The sequence below is a fragment of the Patagioenas fasciata genome, chromosome 1 (genome assembly GCF_037038585.1).
Source record: "Patagioenas fasciata isolate bPatFas1 chromosome 1, bPatFas1.hap1, whole genome shotgun sequence".
In the NCBI taxonomy this organism is placed as follows: Eukaryota; Metazoa; Chordata; class Aves; order Columbiformes; family Columbidae; genus Patagioenas; species Patagioenas fasciata.
Genome location: NC_092520.1, coordinates 22,936,627 through 22,960,666, shown reverse-complemented (window position 1 = coordinate 22,960,666; position 24,040 = coordinate 22,936,627). Strand labels below are relative to the sequence as shown.

General features: G+C 40.4%; 1 protein-coding gene across 4 annotated transcripts in view; it reads right to left on the bottom strand.

Annotated features, from left to right (window-relative positions):
- Window positions 1–318: 318 nt before the first annotated feature.
- The window catches only part of CDK8 (cyclin dependent kinase 8), an 80,716-nt gene continuing 56,994 nt past the window's right edge, over window positions 319–24,040 (bottom strand). Inside the window, exons 5-13 of one of the 4 annotated variants that reach the window (XM_065830479.2) lie at window positions 23,500–23,557; window positions 20,614–20,745; window positions 18,405–18,548; window positions 16,328–16,397; window positions 15,221–15,293; window positions 8,789–8,886; window positions 7,378–7,456; window positions 7,100–7,255; window positions 319–1,612 (exon numbers count right to left, since the gene is read on the bottom strand). In XM_065830479.2, the coding sequence (XP_065686551.1) occupies window positions 1,487–1,612; window positions 7,100–7,255; window positions 7,378–7,456; window positions 8,789–8,886; window positions 15,221–15,293; window positions 16,328–16,397; window positions 18,405–18,548; window positions 20,614–20,745; window positions 23,500–23,557 (936 nt within the window). In that variant the 3' untranslated portion in view covers window positions 319–1,486. Of the gene's footprint in view, window positions 1,613–7,099; window positions 7,259–7,377; window positions 7,457–8,788; window positions 8,887–15,220; window positions 15,294–16,327; window positions 16,398–18,404; window positions 18,549–20,613; window positions 20,746–21,961; window positions 21,993–23,499; window positions 23,558–24,040 lie in introns of all 4 variants that reach the window. The other 3 variants (XM_071804443.1, XM_065830472.2, XM_065830487.2) reach the window with 3 other exon arrangements.

Here is a 24,040-nt window from a genome sequence, read left to right as displayed (position 1 = left end):
CAGGAACATCTCTAGATTTTGTAGATGAAAAGGCACCGTCTGATCTGTGAAATGTAGCTGGTAATAAACCCATGTTCAGTGTATCTCCAGTTGATCAGCTACGTGTACGCAACGGGGTTAATGACATGTTATGAAGGCACTGTATTTTTTTTCTGCTATTTAAAATAAAGAATCCTTCTCAGCAGTTAACGGGAGCCTGCCTGCTGCAAGAAAAATTCTTGTCCAATACTGTTTCTTAGGACACAACCCGACACCGATGTACGATGGGGGAGCAGGGTCTTGTCGCTGATAAAAAGGAATACAGGCAAAGGTCATATGCAGATTTATGAAAAATAAATTTATTACATAACACCTTGTTTTAACAATGTTTGATTTTTTAATTCAGAATACTTGTGTCATTCATGTAAAATAGTTTGATACAGTACATTGTAAGTTTTTCCTCATAAATTCTAAGGCTCTCCTAACACCTTGATCCTTCGCTGTAGCAATGGCACCCCTAAACAACGTGCGAACGTTTTAAAAAAAATAATAAAGTGAACAAAATTTAAAATGCACTACACCAAGCTGGTTCTCAAAAATCATGACAAAATATCTGAATGGATGCCGCACCTTTTTAAGAAATATCATTCATGCTTCTTTAATCTCAAAGCATGCTCACAAACCATTAACACCAACAGGAAAAAAAATAAAACACTGTCTATGACAATCATTTTAGTTTGTTTGCTGAACCAAACATGTTTATATCAATGACAACATACTTATTTTACTATCAAATAGCAGCTTTAATACCAGTCAAGTCATAGAGTTAAAAACAAAACCAAAAACTTATGTCGGAAATTAATCTTTGGGACATTCATAATTGCTGGAAAAAATGCAAATGTTTTCATGTTCTTAAAAAAAAATCTCATCATAGCAATTGTGTCGGTCATAAAACACTGATCTAGGTGGAAAACGAACCAACCCACAAAAGTCACTAAAAATAAACGTCTATCAAAATCGTCTCAATCGGAGTCATGGTTAGTTTGCTTTTTTGCCATGGTAACATAAACTGTATGCTTCAAGTACCAAAGATGTTGCGTACTATTGGTCAGATAAGGTTGTTACATCAAGAGAATTCACCACATACGACAACAGAAATGCTTGCCCCTAGCACATTTCACAGCTTCAACTGCTACAGACTGTCACTGAAAAAAATTAAAAGAAAAAAGCATCGGTCAGTCTGAACCATGTCAAGTAAATTATGGAAGTAGCATATCCACAACACAAACTGTGCTAGCACTTTCTCTTCAAGTCTAACCCCAAAAACCAGGTACGATTCGGGAGCCGCCACCCGGCGCTGTGGAAGGGGGTGTGTGGTGGCGGCCGGACAGGTGGGAGGTGTGGTTGTACAGTACATTCTCGTGGCCCACGCCGGGCTCCAGGCGGGCAGCTGCGCGGCCGGTCCCGCAGCATCAGCGACAGTGCACGGGCGTTCCTGGGATGCAGCTCAGTACCGGTGCGTCTGATGGGAGTACTGGGGTGGCTGCTGGGAGGTAGCTGAATACCCCATGCTGCTCTGTGGCTGCGATGTGCTTGGTCCGGGGTTGGGGTAGGCAGCATGGGGGTTGGAACGCTGCAGGGGGGTACAAGCAGAGGAAACACAATTCTTCAGAACAGCGACAGCACAAAACACCTTCGCTTATTCATTTATTTATTCACACACAGTCTCAAAGCAGCTGCACCTCCAGGCTCCACTGCACTTAGTCTGATTACAGCAGGTGCAGGTATGAACATCAGGAATACCAGATTAGAAAGTGACAGTTACCACCCTTCAGTTATCCACCCAAATCACCTCCTGCGAACGTCCACCCCCCACAGTCAAACCTCCAGCCAGCCATCCAGCTGGCTCGGGTACCCTTGAACGTGGCACCAGGCCACCACTGCTCCTGGCAGGGGTCTTTGCCGCTTGCTCCCTTCCCCTGACAAGAAGGTGCTGGGGTGAGGTCCAAACAATGCATCTTACTGCTGATGAGCCACTCTGCATTACTCCAGAGACTTTCCTACACAAAGGATAAGTCTGCCACTCTTGTGTAACCCCGGAGTAAAGGCTGAGAGCGCTGTGATAATTTAGGCTAAGGTATCACCTAGCAGCAGCCTTACCAATACTTGAAGGAGAGTTAAAGACCACAGCCACAGGCTTCTCAATGGAACCAGATATTTCAGGGGGAAATGGCCATAGGTTGTGGCTTGGGACACTCAGGTTGGACATTAGGGGGAGTGGGGGGAGAAAGAAATCTCTAAGAGACCAGTATAGTACTGGAGGCTGCAAAGTCTCCATCTAGGCAGGTTTTTACAACTCATCTAGACAAAGCCATGTCTGACCTGATGGAGCATTAGCCACAGTCCTGCTGCAAGGGAGAGACTGGGCCACACAGTCACTCGAGGCTCCTTTCAAGCAGCATTTCTGCAATTATTTATTGAGTAGAGCAGTCATCACTGCAAGACGCTCTGCGTAAACCAGCAACTGCCTGCTTCAATTCTATTTCCACATCATGAGGTGTCAAGGAAAAGAAGGACCGCGTGTGAGATTTTCAATCTAAGTGTATTACCACTTAGTAACATTAACACAATTTCAGTACATTACTGTGCTGTTTTACATTTATGTTAAGGTTTACACACACAAATTTTGCAGCATTCAGAAACTGCTGGGTAACTTCTGAACCCTCAATATCGCAAGATGTATTAGGATTCTTAGAGAAAGCTGTTTCTAGGAAAGGTCTGAAAACTTTCAGAGGTGACTATTCCAGGACTAGGATATTGCTACTTAGACCTGAATATGCAAAACTACCGTCAACCACCATCTTGAAAAAGTAAAATATTGAAATAGCTTTGCAGATTTTACAAGCTGCGACATACAACACTGAACAACTACTCCATTTTTTTCTTGCCATTCAGCATTTAGAACAGAACCTATAAATCAGGATGCTGAGATGATGGCAGAAATGAAAAGGCAAACTCTACCTGTTAACATGTGCTCACAGGACTGAGGGGATTCTCTGAGGATGTGTAGTGTAAAGGGGAAGTAATGGCTGGACCAGCACTAATGTCAGCAGGAACAAACCAGCACTGCTGAGCTGCACAGAGACTGCACTTCTGTGATACTTGCTTTCAGTCTTAGGAGAGGGACTAAGTCACTCCTCAACAGAAGTGTCACAGCTCTGGGTCACCCTTCTCCATGTAACAAATACACGATGCACTCCAGAGAGCAAAAATCCCTGAATATTCTTTCAGTGCAGCTCCTGTATGTAGGAAACTATCACAAGTTTAACCATTGAAAAACTGACCACTCACGTCAGTTGTAAACACTTTCCACATCCTGACTCCTAAAACAGATTTTAAGACAGAAGCAATTAAAAATTAGATTCTTTCATTACACCAACAAATGGCTTTTGTTTAAGAACAAATGTAAATAACCAATCCTTCCTAAATACCATTAGGCACCCAGAGGGTTATCACAAGCAGAAGCTCAGAGTAGTGGAATTGCTCCAGCCTGTTTAGTCACGTTGCCTTTCGAAGTGTCACGTTGCAGATTTAAATGAGAGGGCAAGGAAGCCTGCGTGCCATGTGTCTACTATTTTTATGCATGGTAGAAAAGGATATAGGGTCAATTTGCTCTGCAGAGAGCAATTCCACTTCTGAATGGATGGAGAAACTGTCTTAGTTTGCCTTGCCCAGGAGATGGCAATCCTTCTTCACAAGCTTTATATAGGGAACTTGAGCAAATTAAATGAAGAACAAAGGAACAGGTGCTTGATTAAAGCAGAGGGCTGTATTGTAATATTTGTCTGCTGTATCCTCAAGTCACAGGATCAGAAGGAAAAAAAAAAACGTGAGGAAGTTCTTTCAGGGAGACCTGAAATCACCAATAGGCAGCATTTAACTGCTTTTGTTCTACTGCCAGCAAGTTCAGATCTCCTCCCTTTAATGACCATGTTTTCCAGATACCTTAATCAGAATAATTCTACCCATCGCCTTCTTGCAAGGCTTGGGGGGAGATGTATTTTTTCGAAAAGCAGGTGTTTTGCCTCCTAGAGAGACAGCAAAAAGATTAGTCGTGAGCAGCCAAACTACCAGTAAGAGCTCCTGGGACAGCAAGGTAGCAGCTGTCACTATCTCAAGGCAAAAGTATTCTGATATTATGTTTGTTGACAAGGGCTGCCCCCAGCTATCATCCTGAGATGGATTATCTGAGAGTATAAAAGTTTTGATGAGCATGAGTTGAAAACAAAGCAACGTCAACTCCTGCCAAGGCAATTTGAGTCTTCTGACTTCTCAACTAGCAAACCTCAGCTCTTGCTCACAGAAGTGGAAGCTGAAATCTGTTCAAAATGCTGCAGCAGCAAAACAGGGTGAAGGGCAGGTAGAATCATAGAACATCCTGAGGTGGAAGGGACCCAAAGGATCATTGAGTCCAACTCCTGTTCCTGCACATGACAACCCCACAGTTCACACCATGTGTCTGAGGGTGTTGTCCAGTCTCCTCTTGAACACTGTCAGGCTTGGGGCTGTGACACCTCCCTGGAGAGCCTCTTTCAATGCTCCAGCACCCTCTGGGTGAAGAACCTTTTCCTAATGTCCAACCTAATCATCCCCTGGCACATCTTCCTGCCATTCCCTCCGGTTCCATCATTGGTCATCAGGGGGAAGAGTTCGGTGCCTGCCCATCCTCCTCCCCTCATGAGGAAGCTCTAGCCATCATGAGGTCTCCCCTCAGTCTCCTCCAGGCTGAACAAATCAAGTGGCTTCAGCTGCTCCTCATACAGCTTCCTCTCCAAACCCTTCACCAAGTTCATGTCCCTCTTCTGGACACTCTCCAGTAGCTTTATATCCTTTTTATTCTGTGTCACCCAGACCTGCACACAGTGCTCCAGGTGAGGTCGCACCAGTGCAGAGCAGAGCCCGGATGGCAATGCTGTGCTGGATGCACCCAAGACACAGTTGCCCTCTTGGTTGCCACAGTGCACTGTTGGCTCATGTTCAACTTGCCGTCGACCAGAACCAGCGCTGCTTTCCAGCATCTCGTCCCCCAGTCTGTACGTACAGCCAGGGTTGCCAGGTCCCAGGAACAAAATCCAGCACTTGCCCTTGTTGAACTTCATGTGGTTGGTGATTGCCCAGTTCTCCAATTTGTCCAGTTCTCTCTGCGGGGCCTCTCTGCTCTCAAAAGTGTTGACAGCTCCCCCCAGTTTGTGTCATCGGCAAACTTACTAAGCAATCCCTGACATCCTGAGTCTAAGTCATTTATAAAGACGTGGAAGAGCGCTGGCCCTAAGATCGATCCCTGTGGAACCCGCTAGTGACTGGCCGCAGGTAAACAGGGCATGTAAATGGGGGCTCCCTGACACAACACAAGCAAACCCACCATCAATCCCCTCAGATATGATTCAACTTGAGGGGAAGGTGAAGAGCTGCAGCTGCATTTGCCTTCTTAAAAATTCACACACAGAAGTGGTGGAAGAGGCAGCTAAAAGGCCAAAGCAGCGTTCGACTGCAGCTTGCCAAATTGAGAGGGATGAGGCTCCTGTAAGAGGCTGCTCTGTGGTATCTAATCCAACTAAAAAAAGATTATGTTTATACTTCGAGGCACCCCACACTGCAGCACTGTAGTTAAGGTTGACCACTGTTTCAAATGACTAAAAATTTACATTGTTCAAGGAGAATGATCTGAAAACTGATCTGCTATTGATGTCCTGGAAACAAAGCCACTTGGGAACTATATGAAGGGTTTCACAATAAAGCTCCTGAAAATGACCTCATTTTACATTCTGTAGTACTTTCAAGTTTTGGTCAATGCTGGAAATATACAGATTTATGTAAACATGAGGATAATGCCCCCAGGCAGCCTTGGAGGATATGTGATACTCTCAGGAACAAACTCTGAAATGCAAGATTTCAAAGCCAATTGATGTTTATGGAGAAACAGAATCAAACTGAAAAAGTAAGTTGACAGCAGCAGTTTTACTGACACCATTCTTCAACTGTCTCTAAGTTCTGCTACAGAATATAAGCATAAGCTAAGTGAGGTTCCAATATTAGGGTCTCAGATTTATATATTAAGCTTTAAATTAACTGAAAACACCACCAGTAATTTCTGACTTCCCCATCTTTTGATTTCACCCCAGACTTTGCTCCAGTTGTCCTTGTGTACTATGCACTCCACGTGAACCAGAATGTAATAGTTCCTGTAGGCAAACACTGCCACCAGCATGCCTCCTCTTGAAATCTGCTCTTCCCTAGGCTTTCAAAATCTGCCACCTCTCTACCTGCTCCTGTGCACATCATTTGAAGTCTTCCTTGCTCCTCTTTTGTAGTTTCTCAGCTTGCACTACCTAAAGGTTCTGTCCTTAACTCTCTTCTCCCCAGTCTCCAGGCATAACCTCATCCAGACCTACAAAATCAGGCATCATGCCCTGGCATGACTCTCAGTCTTCTGCTCCAGACTCCTCCATTTCCTAACGTCTGAGCACAAGCTCAAATGCAGGAAGGCTAGAACACCATTTTCAAGATTTCCTAAAGCTTTTTTCCTACACTCCTCATCTTCCTCACTCATTGATTGCCACCACCTCACCTGTCTGGGCTTACTTAACCTGGAACTTCCCTTGGTCTTCAGAGATTAAGACAGCATCATATCAAGTCTCTCTGTTTCATTATCCAAAATGCAGCTTTCCCACCTATTTGCCCAACTAAAACTCCTGCTCCGATTCTTATTTGATAGCTTGTTTACTGCAGTATCCTTCACCTCCTACCATTGCGGGTTTTTTCAAATAAAGAATGGTATTAGGTGATACAGAACGCAGCACAACAGGCTCCTGGTCCAAAATCAGCATTCCCTAATATAAAGGTAATGAATTAGTAACTGTAATAATCTCTGGTCTTAATTTCCTTACCCCTAACCTAAAGAGCATATCAATTTACAGGCAAACCATCAACTAAATACATCTGAAAGATGCTAAAAAATAACAGTTAATACACTGATGTTTACAAAATTACTTTTTTAGCTTAAAAAAACAGTGCTGTAAACATGAGCACCAAACACACAATATATGAATAAAACAATTACCTGATAGTCTGAGGTCATGATGAGTCCACCTGAGGTAGTGGTAGGAGGAACAACTCTCACTTTTTTCAGTGGGGGTCCCTGTGTGTGACTGTTGTCTTGGTTCCCTGGATGACCAGTTCCATTAGTGTGGTTATTGCCCTGCTGCTGCTGCTGGTTCTTCTCAATTGTTTAAACACAAAGAAAAATTTCAACTCAAAAGCAGTACAAGAAATAACATGAAAACAGGAAATAGTGTGAAAGCCAGTGAAGCATCATGATACTGTTCTTCCAGTACTTACTTTGTCTCCTTTATCATCTGGTTCTTCTTCTGTTAAAAATTCTCGTTTTGGGTAAGGGATTTGACAACCTGCAAAAACACTGCCCCCCAAAAAAGTCTATTTATCACTGTATTAGAACAGAAGGGTTAGACCTGTAAGATTTATACTTCACCTATGCTAGTTTCAAGTTGCCTGTAACTAATGGAGAAGTTTGCCCTGTCTAACTTCCATCATATTCTAAACTCATTGATCTTCAGTTGGCTCTTACATACTCATTTAAACTCCTAATAGTTTTCACGGTTTCTGGTAACTGGTGACCAAACTGGTGGCTGAAAAGGCAGACCACCTGTCAGATATCTGCAAGGGCATAAAGAGCTACCTTTATCCAGCTATCATGTAATTCACCATCTCAGGACCAACTAAAAATACCCCTGGAAACTCCACTGACTATTAATAAAACAACCTGGAAAAAAAGTTTTAAAATAACTAGACATTTCATCTGTCAATTCATATCTCATGGTCTACATTAATTCGCTACCGCAAGCATAAACTAATATTTACCTGCCCTTAATCAGTAGAACGTATGTGTATTCACATTAAAATGCCAATTTAAAGCTCTAAAGTTAAGAAAAAAACCAAACACTGTCCTAAAAGCGGTTTCTGCAAAAGTGAATCATTCATATCACAACATTAAATCACAGAGACAGGTCAGGAGCTGTTATAAATAATCCAGTAGGCTTTCGTGAAATAATTTAATTTTTAATTAATTGCTTATAAATATACATACCATATTTGATAAATTCTTCCCTAGATAATGGTAGAGAATCATACACAGGACGTACTAATAGCTTTCCTAAAAAGGTGTACAATCATGCTCTCTGGCTAGTCTTTTGGGAGGGGAGCTCAATTTTTAATGAAATCATTCATTGTCCCTAAATTTTCTTCCTTCGGTAAATCTCCCTGCGCAAACAAAGGAGAGGAGCGTCTCCAGAAAATGGATTTAAGTTGTTAAGGATGACAGCACAGAGATGCACAGTTGACTTCCCCCACCCACTGAATTTACAACAAAGGCTAAGACAGAAAAATGTAAACTAATTAGAGAGTGTCATCTGGCATTCTGGAGCAGAGAAGTGGACCTGCAGGCACTTAGCAGTTGTCTACAAAGATCTGCAGCATGCATAATCAACCTGCCAGCGAATAACAAGATTAGCGCTGCGACTAATAGGATCAAAGTTCCATAAAGCAAGAGATTAATAGGAACGCTACTTAATTTTAAAAACCGCAAATGGCATTTTAGTGGTTATAGCTTTCTTCCATTGTTAGACAGTAAGTATTTAGCTCAATAACCACAAACATATTTATAGCAGGGAGAAAGCACACATTTCTAAAGCATCTCTGGGCTGACTGATAGATTAATAAACTGACCACTTACTCAGATGTGGGAAGAGGATCTTCTAAGAAATAGGGATCCTGCATAGCCTGTTCTGAGGTAATTCTCTTTATTGGATCCATAGTGAGCAATTTCTGAAGCTGTCAAAAACAAAACAAAAAGATCTGCAATACCAAAACTGTTTGGAGAAACTTCACTGTATTATTCCTGAAAGATGAGCTGCTACGAATGTGTCTGAACTCAAAACTCTAACCATAAATGGCATAACCACACTCTCCTCTCTCATTAAAATAGTAACTTTGTTTTCTAAAGAACACTATTCTACTTCCAAAGCCCAGGACACGCAGTTCCAGTCACAAACGTTTTAACAGAAACATTGAAAGAGCTTCCATGGTGTACCAGCAGCTTTAATCATAGACTACTTTGGGTTGGAAGGGACCTTCAAAGTTCATCCAGTCCAACCCCCCTGCCATGAGCAGGGACATCATCAACTAGATCAGGTTGCTCAGAGCCCCGTCCAGCCTGGCCTTGAATGTCTCCAGGGATGGGGCATCTACCACCTCTCGGGCAGCCTGTGCCAGTGCTTCACCACCCTCATTGTCAAAAAAACTCTTACGTCTCGCCTGGATCTCCCCTCCTTTAGTTTAAAACCATTACCCCTTGCCCTGTCATAACAGGACCTTCTAAAAAGTCTGTCCCCATCTTTCTTATAGGCTCCTTTCAAGTACCAAAAGGCCACAATAAGGTCTCCCTGGAGCCTTCTCTCCTCCAGGCTGAACAACCCCAACTCTCTCAGCCTGTCCTCCCAGTAGAACTGTTCCAGCCCTCTGATAATTTCTGTGGTTCCTCTGGTCCCTCTCCAACAGGTCCACGTCTGTCCTGTACTGAGGCTCCAGAGCTGGACACAGGACTCCAGGTGGGGTCTCACCAGAGGGGCAGAATCACCTCCCCTCACCTGCTGGCCGCACTCCTTTTGATGCAGCCCAAAGTACAACTGGCCATCTGGGCTGCAAGGGCACATCGCCAGCTCATGTCCAGTCTTTCATCCACCAGTTCCCCCAAGTCCTGCTCTCTTTAATGGTCTGTTAACTTCCCACAAGAATATGTAACATGCACATATTTAGCCTGATTTCTTCAACTAGACTGCAGTTAACAGGAAGCAACATCACACCTGTCTAAATTCAAATAATTCTTAGCAATTAAACAAAAGTGATTCCATGTGCATGATTGATCATTGTTTAGTATTGTTATATTAGTAACAACTCCGTTGTCATCCACAGTATTTTAAAGATGTTACATTAAGCCACTCCTTCGAAAATCTTCATGTTGTAAAAGAAAGTAGTAATCAACATGTTCAAAAAATCCACCTGGCCAGATAACTGTTTGTCACCCACTCCAGTGTGTGCTTGTTTATTCTGATAAACATGGACTCTCAGACATATCTGAGTGATCCATGCTGCTCAGAAGAGCAATTGTGCAAAATCTTGAATTTTAGTTGTTTGGGGTTTTTTTTGCATGACATGATGTAAAATACTCTAGAGAAGTATAATAAGCTGCCTCCTCCATTGCTGTTGCAATATCAGCGTAAGACTTCAAAATACTTCCCCCCACCCCCAGAGAAAAACAACAACAAAACCCAAACCACCATTGGCAAGCATTAACAGAGGGCTAAGTAGTGCACTAGGTATTTGCTGTCTGATGCCCAGCTTTAAAAAAGGGCATACAAGATGTTTCAGTAACAGGTAGGAGGGCAAAAATCCTGAGGTAATAAACAAATGAAAATTTAATAAAATAAAACTGAGCTAACCAAAGCAAAGTGAAAGATTTTTATAAAAAGAGCTATAAACATTGCTAATTGGATGGATATGCTATGAGAAATGCTTAGGATACGTAGTCAGGAACTCCTCTTGAGTAACTTCAAATGCCAGTAACACACAATAACAGTCTAAATTCAGCACAATGTTAAAGACTGAAAGGTAATTCTGAAAAACATTTTCACTGTTTGTACTGTTTTTCCTCCTCCACTTTCATTTTCTACCTATGTAAACATTTCAGACGCTGTCTGGAATTTATAGACTTGGCACTGCAGCATCTCAACAGTGATTTTCAATAAAAAACACATTAGAAACATCATGCTGTCTCCATGGGTGTGAAGATTTTTCCCCATTTTAGGAGTGATTTTAAGTCTAGCACTGAATTGCAGTGATGCATTCCAAAAGTAAGTGCCCCTTATTCAAAAGGTATGGTGTATGTACATATATTTTCCCCATCCACCCAGCAGTTTTGTGGAACATGGCTGTGTTCAACAAGCAACATATACAGGCAGAACGAGATAACCTTCAGATACTACGCAGAAAAAGGAAAACAGTGCGTCTTCATGTTTCACCATAGAATAAATACAGTGTCCAAGACAAAACTACACCACGATGCTTGTCAAAGACAATGACCACAGATCTTCCGAAAAAAAAGACGCTACACTGTCAACCTATAGCAGGTGGTTGTTTTGTTTGTTTTTATCATGGATCTAACAAAATACGCAGAAATGACACACGCAAATAATATTCACTTTACACTTGCTATTAATACTTGTCATGAGACTAAATTCACCTTTTAATAAAGATGCAGTGTCATGATCTATGTCTGAACTGGCCACCTCCTTTCACCAGCTATTAAAGGAGCACACACAACCACAGTGCTGACCTCCACACTGCAGGTAGCTAAGGTTAGGAAAAGTACATTTTCTCTCCTCAGCCTTCGGTTTTAACAGCATGGTTAAGAATATAATAAATATGTATTACCACCATCAATCCAGTTTTGTTTTTCACATCAATAAGGATTCACAATAAGCTATTTCAGCTGTCTGAGTCTGCATGTAGTCTTTGTAGAATATCAGTTTGAATAGAAAAATTCTTGTTCTCTCAAACAGCTCAAAAAGCAATCCCAGGAGCCAGAAAAGGGGAAGGCAAAAAATGAGAAAGAATTGCCAACATGCTGAAAAACATCACAATCAAAAAAATATTGCAAAATTCTGGCATCATTTCTGGCAATTAGGTTATTAGGCTGTCCATCATATGCTGACAAGATGTGAGCAAACTGTCATAATCAGCAACAGAAGACAGAAACCACAAGAAAAGTTAAATGATTGCGCAACCATTATCACACAGGGGAACAAAACTCCTACTGTGCCCCTTTGTTCACATGCTAACATAGAAGTGAATCTTCCACTTATTATTACAAATATTTGCGGTTTTAAAAACTGTTCAATGAAAAGATCACCTGGCTGAATAACATAATAAAAATGCAGTGAACTTTACATGTCAGCAATGAATGGGACAATGGACCAAAGAAGCTAAATAGAAGATGAAGCATCACTCAATTAAGCAGTGGTAACAGCTCCAGTGTATCTATTTTCTAAGGCGTAAACGAATAAGTAGAAGAAAAAAAATCAGGAAAGTGAAAGTGGCAAAATATGTAAGCTGCAAAAGCAGGAAGGAGCCAAAGTTGTCTCACATTAACACATCAGTTCTGCATGTGAAAGGCGACTATGTGTACGAATGCCAGTAAAGAGGAAAAAAATCTGGTTAACTCAAGTTGGGAAACCAAAACAGTTTATTTTTGGCAATGACAACCATCTCTGGATTTACTAGTCCTGAAATTATTAGTTCTGGCATACTTTACAATAGTAGATGTAAACAAGTTTTTAAAAATCTGTTCTGAAGCAGACAGTACGAAGGGCTGTGAGACAGCTTGCGGAACAGTAAGATCTTGGGCTACCTCTGGAAGAACTGGTACCAAGAGGCTGGCTGAACTTGTTCAGGCTCTGGTGGAGAGGCCCATTAGCCAAGTCTAAAGAAGAGTGGAAACCTATGGCACTTTCTGATCTTGACAGCGCCTGAACAGTGTTTTAAGATGTTACTTTGGAAAGATCAGGGTATTTAAAAGGGGTCTGATTTTCAGTGAGCTGCTCTGACAGACAGCAGTTAGCAGAAAACTGAGAAGGCTCTATTAGAGCTAATTAACTATGAACTTCACAGTACTTCTCTCACAATCTGTTTCTATGGGAGGAACAGAAGGAGGCTACCTCCACCCTACTTAATTCCCTGCCTTTCAGCTTGCGTGACCCTAGCAGACACCACTCAAGTCGCACGAAGCTTGCTCTCTTGCTATCGGTTTGTGGAGCGAAGGCGGGTAGAGAACCAAAGCAGAACAAGGGGGTCAGACAGCAGTTTGACAGTGTGTTCAGCCAGGGGTCTGCTCCAGCTGCCCTCCTGGTCCTCCTGCTCAGTGCTAACAGCTCTGACCAGGGAGGGAAGGGTGGCAGCAGCCTGGTGAAGGACACCATTCCTTGATTTTGCATTTTAACTTACCACTGCTTTTTGGTATAAAACACAAATGTGCTTAACAAAAACGCTGAACGCATTCAAACAGTTATCATCCTGTTGTAATACCGCAGGGAGAAGAGAAAACGCTGTAATAAGTATTTTAAGCTATTCTTGTATAATTATCTCATGTCTAGTTTTGTTGTTCTACTGAAAACAATTGCGAGACTGGGAGAGCAGGTGAGAAATTTCAGGTCGGTTTGGCCAGAGCACTCACAGTTCCCAAGAGAAGCCAGTTCATTCAGAGAAAGTCTTTTTATGGACCATGAAGTTGTACAACAAAGCCTGAACTACTCGCTTGTACCTGAGCTTTGTGTTAGACCAGCAGACCAGAGAATGCTGAGAAAGAAATAGTTGAGGAATCGAGGAAGGGGAAAAGCACTTGCATTACTTGATGAAGTCACTGGTCATGTTATACAGGTTGTTGCACAGAAGAGCTTTTTATCTGAGACTTCCTTCATATTATATGAAAATCTAGTGAGTCTGATTTTAATAAGCAGAATTGACTGAGTTTGCTCAGCTATTCACCACCAGTGATAATTAGCCACTTTCAGATTTTGGTACAGCAATATTAGCTTAATTTTGAGAGCCTTAGACTCCAATGCATAACAAGTCAAATTTGTAGGTGACAAGCAGCATGATGGTTCTCAAGGAAGGTGGAGTTTGAAAGGTAAGTACTGATGCATGCAGTTGAATAATTTTATAGAACATCAGCCTAGAGTGGCTGATGAGACAGATCAGCAAGTTCACTCAATTTGCATAACTTATGAGTCGAAGGATTCATTATTATTTCCAAAACCCATTCTATGCTAAACATCATATTCAACAGATAGTTCACATTTTTGCTTTTTGAATGACTTAATTTTCAGAAATAGTATTTAGGCTTTGATAAGAATACGAAATATTATCTACTTGCTGTGTCAAGTGTATTTTTTTTAGAGTCTGTATTCCCATACTGAAACATAACATCTAGTAAATACTAAAAATGCATTTACACAGCTCTGTTATAAATAGCTACATACTAAAAGCTGCATTAATTACGTGCAAAATGGGATGGACAGTTTTGCCTGTGCATAACAGGCACTCCAGTTCTTCACATACCAACATAAACTCTTTATGCATTACACACAAATAGACAGACTTTGATATAAGGAACCATCAAAAAAAGAAAATCTGTATCAGAGAGGACTAGTTTCCTTGCTTATGGAAACTTCTCTAATATTTCACCGGTTTTTCACTTCAGAAAGCAGAGACACTTCACAGTAAATGATGCATAATGGTACAGCCACCAGGTAATTTCCTGCCACGGGTACTTGATTCAGCTGGTAATACTTATGTTTTTAAATTGAACTTTGAATATGCATTCTATTCTAGCCTAAAACATTTAATCCAAGTTGGAAACTTCAAGATAAGGGGATTGTCCATTTAAAGACTTAAATTCTCTCTCATCCATATATGAAGTTTATTTTTAAAAACTTGAGTGCTCTTTAAAACACAGAAGAAAAGGGCAACATCTGAAACAATGTACCACAGGCACTTCTAGGGCTAAGCAGGTGTACCAAGTGTACCATTCTAACTGGAATCTTAATTTTAAAAAAAGTTAGATGTTCCAAAGAGAAACCAATTGCTGTAAGAGCAGTAGCAAGTTTTCATAAGGAAGCTACAAAGGATTAACGCACCAGGATAAGACTTAATAACGAATATGTAAAAAAACATGCACTGAGGATTTTTTTTTCATAAAAAATAGGCTGTTACAAGTTTGCAAAACAGCAAAATGGGTAAGAGTTGCGACAACATTACAAATTTAACTACAAGTTTAACATGACTTAAAACCTGAAAATTTCTGATTACTTGATACAGAAACTAAACCAATTAATGACTCACAGATTCATTTTATCCATGTGAGAAGTTGAAGGTTTGCAATTTTCAGATTGCAGGGTACCAGTTATCCCTAACGTCATTTATAAAACAATATAATACAATATTTTATAAAATAAAGTTAGTCACAGAATACTTGACACCAGTTCAACTCTCAACTTGAACACCTGTAACTTATATGAGGGTTTTGATTATGCTTAAGCATGCAAGAACTTACCAAGTGAAATGCCTTACTATCTGGTTTAACTTTATGTTTTTCCATATATTTGATAAGACTGCAGTTGGTATACCTAGAGAAGGAAAAAAATGTGACACTTCTAATATGCAAATTTGATACAGCAAAACTCACCAATAGCCATGAAACATTGGTAAGAATATTTTAGTCTCCATTGCTAATCCACTAAACAGCAAAAGTGTCACAACTACCAACACCAGAGAGATTAAAAATCATTCAGACACTACAGAAATGCATCTGTTTCACTCATATACTTGTAAAAACACATCACATCCACATAAAAACACATTTCCAACCCACATGCAGGCATCAAACTATCGCTTGGAATTAAACTGCCATTTAGCAATTTTACTACTCTTACGGTTTCATTCTGTGTATTTCTAATGCCAGTAAACATGGGGATAAATGCTAAGCCCAGTTTAATACTCTCTCTTGCAATGTACAGGTTGCTACAAGAACATCCATGAATTCACTTATTTGAAGAGGAGCTCAGAAACAAGATTTCTAACTGGTTGCGATAGTATGGCAGATACAAGACACATATATAAGAGAACAGCCCCAAATCGCTCAGCCTGGAAACAAGCAACAGGGCAGGGTCTAAGCACAGGTATTAGACTGGTAACATGACCGCCAAACTCAAAGGTGTTATTTTCTCCAGCCTTCGTGAGCTCCCCTGGACACCAAACCTGACAATTACACCCACTGTTTGCTGGAAACAGCATAAGGTCACTTATGCAGCTCTCACAGACAAATTGCTCCCAGTGCAACCGGTGTGGAAGCAGCTGTGGCCAGCTGTGCTCAGCCATGGTCCCAGCTGTGTGGGGCATCCCGGGCAGCGCTGGTTGCACACCCGACACCTGCCCACCCACACACTGGCTCTGGCTGCTCTCCCGATTCACACCACCTCAACGGGCCAAGTTCACCACTACAAAACAAGTTTATTTTTCATTTTTTTCAGTCTAACTTATAACCATTTCATAGTCCTTGTTTGGCGTCTACACAGAAAACAGCCTGAGTTACAAGAAATTTAGGGTAGGAGGGAGAATAAAATATGCTTTCCTAAGAAAGCTCAAATCGAAGCAGACTTACGTGTTTCTCCGGAAATCTTTCATTAAAGTTGAATGTTCGGGCATCTTTTTTATATCTTCCCAATCTTTATCTGCAAAATCAAAATATATTAATAATTCTTTTTTCTTTCTCCCCCCAAGGCTTTCCAAGTATGGCCATAGCCCTGAGATATTTTTTTTGTCTGCTTCTTAACCTCACAGTAACTTATTTCTTTCTACTCTTTGGCTTAGATTCCTTCATCACCTCTTCACAATAAATCTTCACAATACCAATATGTAAAAAGATCCAGTTGTGTGCTGATTAACTCAAGAATTTTAAAAACAAACCACAGCTGCCAGCTACAGTGAAGATGCCCAAAAGACAACACAGAGGAAAAACATGTCAGGCACTGTGCCTGCACTCTTCAGGACTGTTATTTGATTTATTGAGGGACAGTTGCGATCTCAGGATGGAAGCACATGAGACTCTCACACACGCTGTCTCCTTCTACGAGATTTTCCATTCTGACAGCACTGTGTTTAGTGACAGGAAAATGCCTGGGGGTACTGTGCAAATTTCTGTTGTCTCAACCTAAAAGAAGCACTGTTAGCCAACAAAAGGTTAAGAAAAAGTTACATTTGCACACTCAAAGAATATTTCATCTCAGCTTCTCTGAGTAGACAAAGCTTGAAACGGATTTAAAAATAAAACAAGACAATTACTCCCAGCCCCTAGCCTCACATGTATTACACTCCCTAACTCCTGAAACGGCTCTATGGGGCAAGTAGTTTGATTCAAATCAAATCTTTACTAACTCTTATTGCAAAACACTAGGAGCTTAAAAATATCAAGTGAATAAATAAATCAGACATGAATTATTTAATTATTTGTTTAAATAAAATATTATCCTCTTCCCTATCCCAAAGACATGTAAAACTGTTTCAAATATAGCAAGTGTCAATTAAAAAGTAGAAGTTTGCTGCAATTCCACGAGAAATAATATTTCTTGGTATGAACCAAAGACCTTAGAAAAGCAAGTTCAGACCACTAGACAGGATTATTTGAACCAGCCAGAAAACAATAATGAGAGTGTGGTCTACTTCTGCAAGCTACACAAAGCCAACATAAAACTCAAAAGCATAAGAAAAGGATAAAATTTCCTAGGTGAAAAGCAGAAAAGGACAGTATTGCTTAAAGAAGGAAAATCATGGGGGATTTTCAAGAAAATAAAAGTATTTAATATGCAAAGGCAACACTGGCAGGTATCTCATAGCGGTATAGAAGCAATGAAGTACATACAACACCAAAAAAAGTCAAAGGGGAAAACAAGAGGAAATTGAATATCAAAATTCTAGAACCACACAAACATAAGGATGTGATAGGATGAAGAAAGTCCACCAGAACAGTAAAGAAAAAGATTATTAATAGTAAATGGACAAAAGCAGAGAACACGATCAGTGAGGAGAAATACAAACAAAAAGAAAAACAAGGCCCCTGTTATTCTGCCATCTGCAATCATGTGAACACCAGAAGACAAAGCATTAACTGAAAAGATGCAAGACAGCCTGTAGAAAAACTGAGGGGAGAATGCAACAACTGAGAGCCACATGTATTTGTTTTGGTGCACGCAACCAGTTTTTTGTTCCAGTTTGGAAAGAAATAAATCTCCTCCATATCACAAGCTTTCTACCAGGGCAAAAAATGAAATCCCTTCCCCTGCTATCAAATGCTGTGTTTAATTTAGCGTAAGTTAAATACCTGCATAACATTCACTAAATGTATAGATTTTTGTCTGGTCTCATACAATCAGTCACTTCCCAAATCTATAATCAGCACTGAAAAAACACAGAAATACTCCTTCTGATTTTTAATCACCTATCATGAAGCATGATCTTTTAAAATTATAAAACTCCGACACACGTATATGCAAAGATAATATTATCACTAATAATAGGAAAAATCTCTAATATGACCATTAGATTCTAGATTTATAACTCATGAAATAAAAACTGTGTTTGAACAGCTTTGTTGCTTTGATCAGCTGCCACCTTCATATGCAAAGAAAGCAACACAGAGATCTTTCTTTGAACAGCAGTGAAAACAAACATACAGCATGTACCTGCAGGAAATCCCATTACATTGAATATTCTGTCCAGCTGGTCATGGTGATAAGGATTACTAGTTTTGATATCTTCTTGTCGACAATGGAATATTGGCTCTGATGTTAGCAGCTCTGCAAATATACACCCTATGGCCCAAATATCTTTAAAAAAGGAAAACAGAAAAAAAAAATCAAATTAATCCTTCCAAAAGCATCTTGCTGAGGTAGAATGTTAGTTTTTAGCTTATCAGAGATAAGGGACCTACACTGAAAATTTCAAGTTTCTGTTGCAAAAGTGCAACACTTCCTCGACTTCAAGCTACAGACAGAGGGACACAATTCAACCACTACACAGGAGCTAAGAGTATCAGACAACTTCGGATTTTCTTCGGGTTTTGTTTGCTTGTTTAAGTGTAGTTACCATTTACTGCTGTAAAAAAATTAATTTGATTACGAAAAACACCTGACTAAATTATTCGGGTAACTCTCCACACATCATAACGGAAATGAAGAAAAACCAACCAACAATTTGCCCATTCACTACCATACTGTCCCTGCCAAAAAACGTACCCTCTCTGATCAGCCATCGGGTTTAATAAGTGTTAAATGACCCAAAAACACAAGTCAAAAAGCAATGATATTAGAATAAGCCAAAGGTTTATCTATAAAACCTCGTGGAAAGAGAATAAGCAGCAAAATCGCTCTGTGCCCTGTACCTCACCCCTTTTTTGAATAACATTCATTTTAAAAAAATCCCAACCTGTTTTAACTGTTGTGTCCCAATTTGCAAAAGCAGACAGCTTGAATTTTCCCAGTTATTTTTGCCCGATTTTTTCCCAGTACATACAAACACGATTTTTAAGTTACATGAAGTAATGCTACACTGAACCTTGAATGAACAAGAAAAGGTCAGGAACAAGGACAAAAGCAAATGATGCAGAGAGCATAACCCCATTCCTCAGTGTTTGTATGCAGTCAGTTTTTATCTATGCTGAAAAAACTCATGTACTAAAGGCTGTGGCTATCCATGCAGTTTCACATGCTGCAAGCAGAAGAAAATGCCAATAAAGTGAAGGAACACACAACAAAAATTGAGCAAACAAAGCACTTGAAAGAAACATAAGGAAATGTATTTAATCTATAAAAGAAATACAGCATTAACAGGAAACTAAACGAAAATACATTTAAGTAATAAATGTTAGAATTTCTGACAAAAACACCGACATAATATCAAAAATCTACTGGTGAAGGTCTGAGGAAAGAATCTCGGGTTACAGCAACACCATACATGCTGACATACAACCTCCACGTTTGTGCAAAGTAAGTGGAGCATTGCAAGGGAAGTTATTTCCCCCAAAACGCTTGCCAGGTTTTAACGTTATCTTTTAAACCAGCAAGATAAAAACTTCCCAGTCATCTTTCCTACAGTCTCTCTCCCTTCCACAGGAAGCTGTTCCGTCCCACTGGAGGTGCCCCTGTCCCCAGGCTGCTGCTGGGCTGCTCCCATCCCACAGCCACCGCACCCAGCAGCAACAGCAGAGACCGGCAGAGCCAAGTCAACCAAAGCTGCTAAAATTCAGGCCGATAAGAAAGAATTAAGCAGTGAGGAGGATGGAGCATTAAGCTGATGTAACCAACACCAACCTCACAGAGTCTGCATTCTGTGAGGTTGCGAGTTTGCTGGATATGCCTGGTGCGTGACCCTGATCACATCTTGCTACTTCAGGCAAATTCCTGTTCACACTCACGCTTTGAAAGAAGACACAGAGAAAGGCTAAAACGCAGCTTGTTCTTACAGTTTCATTTCAGTGCAGTCAATATATGCTCCATTCTGTGCATTCCTTATTTCATGTATTTATTACACAAGATAAAAACCTCTGCAATTAAATTAACGCACTGTACCTCAGCATCATACGATTTCCACTAACAGTCTGAAGGTGCATCCATATTTTGTATAACCTCTAACAGCATTTATGAAAATCTTGTGTGAAAGCCAATTAAAGTTAGATTGCATCGTAGGTCATACGGAGCCCAGAAATAGTCTGTTCCTTTCTCTAGCCACGGACAATAGCAAACTAAACAGTTTGCCAAAGTTCAGTATTTCCTCAAGAATCAGTAACGTACCTTTAACTCAGCCACTGTCCTTTGTACTATTTATTAATGGTTTGATATTTGGGTACATTTTGCATAAAAAACAAACCAGTACATTTTTATCCAATTTACTTACCAATAGCTTTGGTATAATGCCTTGCTCCAAGAAGCAACTCTGGAGCTCGATACCAGAACGTTACAACTACTGGATCCAAGTCTGCTAAAGGCTTCAGAGGTGAATTAAATAACCGGGCAAAGCCCATGTCAGCTGCAAAATTCAAAGAGAGATGCTTTAAAATTTTCAGAAAACTACCGATTGTATTTTTTTTAAACGAACTGATTGAGTTTACTTGTTAGCGCTACCATCACTGTGCTAAATAAAGACACAAACGCACACTGTAGCAGATAAGAATTCTGTGAGTAAATTTTATTACAGCTTTTGTAGAAGTTACTGGATGTCATCACCTCTAAAGTATATAATTATAAATCATTACTAACACGAGCCATTTAGAACAAAGAATTAACCATTGTTCTGAAAAGGTGCTTCAACTCACTTCTCTCAGGACACTGGTAAATCCTGACTCATTTTACCTGATATTCTCCAGTAAAATATTCCTTTATTACAGGATGGTCTTTCAAGAAGCAGCTTTTTAAATCTGAGCAAAATGCAAGTTCTGCAAAGGTTAGAATGATTTATAATACATACATGCACATCACAAAAGCTTCCTCCTCATGAAGTTAGCTGTAGCAAGATTTCCTTCACACAACAAAGCAACTAAGCCTACAGCACCTGCCTCCCTGCTCATTTTCGGTCAAGATGTATTTTCAGTCTCAAGAGATCAGTACTAAATACCATTTAGGCTATGATTTCAAAATTCTGTTTGGGGGCATTATATAATTAAAAACTGCTTTTTAGAACTGCTGGTATACAACTGCCTCAAAAGCTGCCTGAACTACCAAGTATAAGTGATCTGGGGAAAAATGGGCAGAGACCACAAAACACACCTTTCTCCCACCAAATGTCTTTCCTGATCTACCACTCCCCAAATCCCGAGAAGGAGGGACCGTGTGGTGCAGGGATGTACACATGCTGAGAAAGACTCGAATGAAATGAAATGAGGAGCCATTCGGAAGGAAAAGGACCTACACACTACAGCTCACTGGTTGAGGCAAAACTGCAGTGTAAATATGGGTTGCTAACTTGACTACACAATCCTCAATTTTTTTTTCATAGGCATTCCTATTTATGATTGTTTAAATGCATTTAAAAATACAAACATTTTACAGTTTTCTACATTAAAATATTGGTTACTCAAGTCACTAGTAACTATGAAAAATAAGGAGAATTGTTGGCAGAAAGAGAATTTATGACTCAAAATGACACAAAAAGCCTATAAAAATGATTTTAAGTTAAATACCAGTTATGTATTTTTTAGAAAAAATTAGTTACACTGGAAAAGTGGAAGCCCTTGGTATGGGTATACCTTCTGCATTCTTTTCCTGTTGTCGTAATATCTTAAGAAAATAAGAAAGAAAAAATCTACATTTTGATAACACACTTAGAAATCCAGGGTCCCCCTCCCTCTTCCCCCACTGGGAATGGATGGCTCAGAGGACTGGTGGTCCAATACAGAATCTTTCACCTGTCCATTAGCAGAGTCTGACTAAATTTAGTTGTGCTCTAATGTATTCCTAAATGGATTCAACACTGTCAATTAAGAAATAAATGGGTGGTCTATGTGCAATTACAAGCAAGTAGTTGTGTACAGCAAATATCACCACCACAGTTGAACATGAACATGCCCAGAGGATGACCTACATTCTCAATTTTGGAAGCAACTGCTCTGTGAAGAATAAGGTAATAAAAAGAAATTTTCCTTCCGCTGTCCGTGCTGTACCAGTTTTGTATGAAGAAGACCTCAGTCTCTACTGTCAATCTCAAACCTCGGAAGGGCATTAAAAACTTTCAGGGTAGGGTCTTTAGCAGCATTCAGCCCTGGTCCATTGGCTCCTTGGATTTCAAAGGGCAAGGGAAGACTAGAGCAGCACTGAATGCTCCAAGAAAATCCTACCCTGAATCATTATACTAGTGATTAACAATATAGTTGAGATAAACAAAACAATAAGAGTACAGAGCAACAATGCAGAAGAATAGTCTCATAAAGAAAGCCAGAGGGAAGTGAAAGAGATGAACTAGCTTTAAGAAAACCCTTCCAAACAGGGCTGCATTACTGTAACAAACGTAAGTGTGCTGTGCCATCAGCAGTCTGCTATCAAAGCACTGCCACCCTAATGCACAGCCTGTAGAGCTTATTACTGTTAGACTACAGTTATTTTATATTTATTTATTTAATTTAAAACAACTCAAGTTCTACTAATTATCCTCCCACTGTAAACACTCCCACCAGAAAACATTACAATAGTGGGGAAAGTGTTGGGTCCTTCCTACCCTGGTATGCCCCAGTTTGTGCATTTAGCAGTAGTTCTCACTAAGCATTTTGGCTGAATTACTGTGTTTTCCGGATTTTAGGATCCCTTGTGTTTATCTCCAAGGGACCTGGCTATCCTTTCAAGAAAATTTTGTAGGCTAAATGCCACCTCTGAATCCATTATAAAATGTAATGTTTGTAGTAATGAGTAGTTCCCTATTTAGATTTTATAAACAGCAGCAAGATAATGTCATGGCATTACAGGGGTAAATGGAGGAAATTTTAAAATCCCATTTCTGTCTCCTTCTTTCCCCCAGCTAGCTCTCATCTTTAAGCCCCATATCAAAATCCCCCAGCCCACACAAACACCCACTTAAACAAAATATGACATTTTCCACTTTTCATTGATGAGGCTACAGCATTTCATCAGAACTGGTGCATGGGGCTAACATCAAGAAGCGAGTCACTCAGAAAACAGCATTTAGGCAAAGTGCCCAGGCACATACTAGTGACTACTTCAGGCGGTACAGCTGCACCTTCAGAACATTCTAACTTAAATGCTACACTGGGACTTATCAAAGATATAAACATACCAATTTTTACTCTTCCTCGCTCAGGACCTTCACCCATAACTAAAATATTAGCAGGTTTCTGTGGAAAAAAAAATAAATATACAATACATATACCACGACAAACCTAAACATTAGTCTCTGAAAAGTTAGTTAAGCTTTGTTTTGCCAGTTTTAAACCAAATTTGTTTTGAGAAAAATGACAAGTTTCTCTGCCACAGTAAAACTGTGCAAGGACCCAGACACAGGCTTTCCCTGACTGCATCTTCCTCATGTTCTTTTCGGTGCTCCGGCACCATCCACGCTCCTTCATGGACACCCTGGGCTCTGTCCTCAACCCGCCTGAGCTGGCAGTCGCCGAGCCACCAAGATTTCTACCAAAATTGCCCTAGATGCTTCCGGCGGGAGGCAGGCCCCTTGCTGCCCCCACCCCGCGCCCCAGCACGGGGACAGGGAGCCAGCTCTGCAACATGCTTGGCACAGGGTCATCAGGCACGTTTGCAGATATATTTGACATTAAAAAAACCCCAAACCTGAATGAGATGCAGATTAAACATTACCATAT